This window comes from Diaphorina citri, unplaced genomic scaffold (genome assembly GCF_000475195.1).
Source record: "Diaphorina citri unplaced genomic scaffold, Diaci psyllid genome assembly version 1.1 scaffold2058, whole genome shotgun sequence".
In the NCBI taxonomy this organism is placed as follows: domain Eukaryota; kingdom Metazoa; phylum Arthropoda; class Insecta; order Hemiptera; family Psyllidae; genus Diaphorina; species Diaphorina citri.
This window is the reverse complement of record NW_007379483.1, coordinates 33,804-40,254: the sequence shown is the minus strand read 5'-3', so window position 1 is coordinate 40,254 and position 6,451 is coordinate 33,804. Positions and strand designations below refer to the sequence as shown.

The window sequence follows — 6,451 nt, the reverse complement described above, 5'->3', positions numbered from 1 at the left end:
GATATCAACTCTAATACTCAAGGCTATACCATATGGAGAGCCGAATACTTTCAGATTTGGCTATCTATCATCATTGACTACTAATTGTCCAGACTTCAATTTAACAAAGCCAGCCTAGTTAGCTTGGTTGGTAGCTGCCTTGTAAGAGCTAGGTTGCGCATTCGATTCCTGCCCCGGCCAAACTATATATTCTAAACAGACAAGGTTCGTTCTCGGAACGGCTGGTTTTCTATTCTGATCTCTCTCTTCGCTTTTAGGACGACAACACCTCGGAATTACTGTAATACTGCCCCTCCAAAACTCTATAAGGAGAAGCTTTTCATATCAATAAAAATTCAAACACAGTAAACTATAGATCCGACGTGAATAATACCCTACGCATATACCAGAACCTTATCAATTCAAACACAGTAAACTATAGATCCGACGTGAATAATACCCTACGCATATACCAGAACCTTATCGATACCATGTAATTTCCTCACTTCTACTCCTGCTGCGATAGAGTCAACATCTATCTTGGTCTGAAGATGATGTCCTGAGTGACATCGAAAGCTCACCAATTTAAAACATCTTAATTGAAATTGTCTTCATAAGAATAATTTATTTATTTTTATCTGATTTTAATTTTTTAAATATTTCTTACGATTATTAAAAACAATTTTATTTCTACAAGGAGAAAAAAAAAGAAGGAATTTACCTAACAAAACGTCTGAAGATGATGTCCTGAGTGACATCGAAAGCTCACCAATTTAAAACATCTTAATCGAAATTGTCTTGATAAGAATAATTTATTTATGTTTATCTGATTTTAATTTTTTAAATATTTCTTACGATTATTAAAAACAATTTTATTTCTTTATAGAAAGAGAGAGAGAAAAAAAAAAGGAATTTAGCTAACAAAACAAAAATTTCTGGGATGTTACCTTAGCTTTGTCGTCAGTAATGTCCTTAATAACTCCTCTGGCATACATAGACTTGGTGTTAGAGTATGCAATACATCTGTCCGATACTTTCCATTCTATGGGTACATCACAGGGAGGTAACACATTGTAATGATTCTGAATAGCATCACTCAAACTGAAAATTAACATAAAATTAAGATAGATAAGATTATAAATGAGAGGTAGTTGAGATTTTTTTTTATTCCATTCTATGGGTACATCACAGGGAGGTAACACATTGTAATGATTCTGAATAGCATCACTCAAACTGAAAATTAACATAAAATTAACATAGATAAGATTATAAATGAGAGGTAGTTGAGATTTTTTTTTTTTAAAGAGGAAATTTTTGTCGATGGTGGGATTCGAACCCGGGACCTTCTGCATGGCAAGCAAGCGCGTTACCACTGGACCAACCGTGCCCCCAAAGAGAAGATATCAAAGAACAGATTTGTTATTAATAAATTAAAGGTTCATTTGCCAGCCTAGTTAGCTTGGTTGGTAGCGCGTCTGCCTTGTAAGCGCTAGGTCGCGGGTTCGATTCCCGCCCGGGGCGGATTTTATCCTGAACGAATAATGTTCGTTCTCGGAACAGCTTCCCTTTCGGAACGATAAAACCGTAGTAGGTTACGGTTCTCTCTATCAAACATCTTTAAAAAAAAAAGTTTATGTTACCAAATGTCGTTTTTTTTACCGTAGCAGTTACGGTTCCCTCTATCAAACATATTAAAAAAAAAAGTTGTTGTTACCAAATGTCGTTTATTTTTTACTACTTTCATAAAGGTAAACTTTTATTATTATTTTCACCTTTATCGGATCTCCGACGTGCTGGTGTGATACCCACTCGGCCACGGAGGTTTCTCAACCAAATTTAGTAATATACCTACCTACAAAATATGTATAGAAACCCCAGGACAATATATATTGAGTCTCAGATAGTTTATATATCGCTCTCGCCTGGTCTGATTTCAACTCTAATACTCAAGGCTATACCATATGGAGAGCCGAATACTTTCAGATTTGGCTATCTATCATCATTGACTACTAATTGTCCATTTTTAGTCCGTCCTTCCTTTATTAATACAACAGTAATAAAAAGGTATAAGGGACGGACTATTGTATTCGCTTCGGTATCGTCTGATGGTATCAGATGGTAAGGTCTTGGTCTTCCTTGTATTCAGCTTGGATGAGATAAGCTGGGCAGCATCTGTGTTACCCTGGGAATAGAGGTTAAGTTTTTAAAGGTGTGTTAGCCTGTTAACACATAATCGACCGGCCTTCGATCGATGTCGACTGAACCGTCCACACTGAATCGACAACATAGATTCACCTCTTCGATCTATTTTTGGACACACCCTAATAATAATTTTAAACTTAATAAAACTGCCCCGACTTAGATTAGTACACAAAAAGTCCACTCCGAGGCTTAGGTGTAGGGGCAAACAGCCCAAAATGTTGTATTAGGCAGGTTAGGTCAAGCTTTTATGAATCTAAAATTGCAGGAGGGAAAAACAGCATAAAATGAATCAAGATGACATTTATGAATTAAATTATTTCGTTGTAAACACTATATAAATCCGACTCTGACAATTTTATCTTCTTCAAGTTCTAAAAAAGTCTGCCTGGCCCAAGTTCCGTTTTCTGATAAGGTTCGAGATAAGGTGCGTTTTCGGAACGACTGTCTTCATCCTATCCGGCCCTCGTTTTTTCGATTGCGGGACGATAAGACCTGCGTTGTTACAGCTTCCTCTACAAACCTCTTAATACCTAGGTGGTGTAGTGGTCAAGGCGCTCGCCTGGTAAACAGGAGGGCGTGGGTTCAATCCCAGCCGAGGTATGGAATTTTATCTGTTAGTCCCTTAGCCAGATTAAACAGGTCTACACTCTCTGTTCAAATTCCCCCAGCCAGACTAAGCCTCGGTGGTTTGGTCAAGGCGCTCGCCTGGTAAACAGGAGGGCGTGGGTTCAATCCCAGCCGAGGTATGGAATTTTATCCTCAATACGCTCGCCTGGTAAACAGGAGGGCGTGGGTTCAATTCCAGCCGAGGTATGGAATTTTATCCTCAATATAATTTGAGAAATGGTTAGTGTTAGCTGTTCTCCTCCCTGTTTATAGTCCCACAGCCAGACGCTAGTCTTCTCTCTGTTTAACGTCCTCTAGCCAGACAAGTCCTCACGATGGTTGACTGCGGTTCAGGACGAGTCAGCCAACTTAAAATGGCTAGAGCTAGAGATCATCACCCCGGTGTATAGCAGATACAAAAAGACATCTTTTCTTTATTCTGCTATCGCCATTCGGCGAAAGCTAAAGCCGCTACAACAACAACACAACAACCTTGTTTAGACTGCTGGGGTAAAGGGACTTTTCAGTCCTATTCGGGCAGGATAAACAAGGTATATTCTATTCTAAATGCCTATCGAACAAAAACTTATACTTACTCTTGTAGTTTTTTCTGTCTCGAGAACAAAGTCACATACACATGGTACGGATCTTGTACGTAGGATACGGCTACTTGCTTATAGTTGGCTCTCAGGTCGTCAGTTTCCATCTGGTCTTCATCATATTCAAGATCGGATACATTGTCAGAATCAGAAGATGAGCTGCCTGTACGTCCGAACTCTGCCTTGGTAGGCGTCTTCATCTTCTTTACGAACTTCTGTAAGAGGAAGGAGCAATGATTAGGTGTTGAGTGAATAGTAATAATAATAGTGCTTATTTATACTGCTCGAATAGGAGTCCCTTTAACACAGCAGTGGGCTACCACCATTATTGCGGGCTCTAGTCTTGATTTTAAATCATTACATGAAAGTAAAATCGAAAAATGAAATCAAGAATAATAATAAACTGAATATTAAACAAATTAGGTAGGTACATAGGTACTGATTTTCATTAATCACGATCGAATAAACTACGGACTAAAAAATTCCCGGAGGGACGGGCCCAGCTTGTTTACTTTCCTTATACTATAGGAAGGAAAGTAATGTTGTTGTTGTTGTTGTTGTTTACTAATGCAAAGGAATTGATTATTATGTCATTTTCCTACGCGCGTCCCAATATTTTCCTACAATATCATTGCTGGCTTCCACGGCAGGGCAAGTAATTAAGTGTGCTGCATTCATGGGTGATTGATGTGAGCATAATGGGGGGGTAAACATTGCTCGCTTCCATGGTATCCTTAATCCATAAGTGCTCCCCGGGTGGTGCTAAATGAGCAATATAAACATGGCAAGATGCGTCCCAAAGTAAAATCTTCCGGAAAGTAATGTAAAAGGATCAAATTTTTTGCAATCAACAGTCAAACATTAGTCCCGGGTAAAAATCAGAAATCCCATTTTTAAAACCATTTTTCCGATTTGTCTCGTAAAGACGGAAAACCAGTTGGCAACCCTAGTGGGAAGTTGGATGTTTTACTCACTTGTTTTTTGATTTTCTCTGGTTGTACATTGGCTGTTTTCTTCTGAGCTCCTACTGAAGATTTGTCAATGTTCTTGGTTCGAGCTGTTCTGTATTGAAAACATCAATTGACAATGATTAAACAAATAAACGATGTGAGCTAGACATCAATTTGCAATGATTAAATCGAGTGTGAGCCAGTCTAGTTACCTTGGAAGGTAAGGGTGTCTACCTTGTAAGCGCTAGGTCGCGGGTTCGATTCCCAACGAACTTCATCCTAAACAGATAAGGTTCGTTCTCGGAACGGCTGGCTTTCTCCTATCCTGTCTTCCTTCTCTCTTCGCTTTCGGGACGATAAGACCTCAGCAGTTAGTTAACTGTGTCAAACCTAAAAAAAGCCGATTTCCTGGTCGAGATTTTTTTTATATTAAATAAAATAGGTAGGTACATAAATACTGATTTTCTTTACCCAAGATCGAAAAATTCCCGGAGGGACGGGCCCCGCTTGTTATAGTTCGTCCTTCCTTTATTAAATTACAATAGTAATAATAAAAGGTATAGGGACGGACTATTGTATTCGCTTCGATGTCGTCTGTCTGTCTGTCATTCTGTCACTCTGCCCCTATAGAAGGACTTATCCAAACCTAGTCGACCTATACATCAAATTAAAGGTCTTTTTACCAGGAACACGAAAATGGTGGTGCAAATTTTGTCCAGAGAACCAAAAAGCCAAAAACCAAGAAAAAATTGTTTTTCGGGATTTTTTTTTTCACATTTTCTCACACAAATGAGCTCTGATCTCGAAATTTGTCGCGACGACCTATGAACTCAAAGCGAGAAAGTTTTAGATAACACTTCAGTCGATCATTTAAGACCGGTTTAAGCGTCACCTATGTTAAGCTACGCCGAGCAAAGCCAATAAATGGATGGGTGACTTAAAGTTAATTGAGTAATTGTGGGATTTTTTTTTCACATTTTCTCACACAAATGAGCTCCGATCTCGAAATTTGTCGCGACGACCTATGAACTCAAAGCGAGAAAGTTTCAGAAACACTTCAGTCGATCATTTAAGACCGGTTTAAGCGTCACCTATGTTAAGCTACGCCGAGCAAAGCCAATAAATGGATGGGTGACTTAAAGTTAATTGAGTAATTGTGGGATTTTTTTTTCACATTTTCTCACACAATTGAGCTCTGATCTTGAAATTTGTCGCGACGACCTATGAACTCAAAGCGAGAAAGTTTTAGATAACACTTCAGTCGATCATTTAAGACCGGTTGTAGCGTCACCTATGTTAAGCTACCCCGAGCAAGGCCAATAAATGGATGGGTGACTTAAACATCAAAAGGAATAAAGGGAGAACGGGCTCTAGTCTTGATTTTAAATCATTACATGAAAGTAAAATCAAATCAATGATACTCGTAATAATAAACTGAATATTAAACAAATTAGGTAGGTACATAGGTACTGATTTTCTCTAATCACGATCGAATAAACTGCGGGTTAAAAAATTCCCGGAGGGACGGGCCCAGCTTGTTTCGCATCGACCCACTCAGCTACAATTTTTTTCATTTTCAGCGAGGGTCGGAGCTATGGTCAAGGCTCCGTTGAGAATGCTTCTATTCGTTAGCATGGTTTGTTTTTCCTTGGGTCGGGACTAGGCTAGGGTCAAAGCTCCATTGTGGACGCATCGAATAAACTACGGGCTAAAAAATTCCCGGAGGGACGGGCCCAGCTTGTTTACTTTCCTTATCCTATAGGAAGGAAAGTAATGTAACAGGGTCAAATTTTTTGCAATCAACAGTCAAACATTAGTCCCGGGTAAAAATCAGAAATCCCATTTTAAAACCATTTTCCGATTTGTCTCGTAAAGACGGAAAACCAGTTGGCATTGGCAACCCTAGTGGCAAGTAGGATGTTTTACTCACTTGTTTTTTGATTTTCTCTGGTTGTACATCGGCTGTTTTCTTCTGAGCTCCGACTGAAGATTTGTCAATGTTCTTGGTTCGAGCAGTTCTGTAATGAAAACATCAATGAAGGAGTTGCAATTGAGAAAATATTAATAATAGAAGGTTGATTCCTACGTAAAAAGTTGTGAAAAATCCAAATCTGA

At 38.9% G+C, this 6,451-nt stretch overlaps 1 protein-coding gene and 1 long non-coding RNA gene across 2 annotated transcripts in view; both read right to left on the bottom strand.

Moving 5' to 3' along the window:
- Positions 1 to 316: 316 nt before the first annotated feature.
- On the bottom strand, positions 317 to 543 carry LOC113471075. The gene is made up of 2 exons (XR_003393912.1): positions 459 to 543; positions 317 to 392 (listed from the first exon to the last, which is right to left on the bottom strand). It is a non-coding gene; the product is annotated as an uncharacterized LOC113471075 (long non-coding RNA).
- A 353-nt stretch (positions 544 to 896) lies between these two features.
- The window catches only part of LOC108253535, a gene marked incomplete in the record, with an annotated part of 8,678 nt that continues 3,123 nt past the window's right edge, over positions 897 to 6,451 (bottom strand). Inside the window, 3 exon segments of the mRNA XM_026829955.1 lie at positions 897 to 1,080; positions 3,384 to 3,601; positions 6,267 to 6,354. Of these exon segments, the coding sequence (XP_026685756.1) occupies positions 897 to 1,080; positions 3,384 to 3,601; positions 6,267 to 6,354 (490 nt within the window).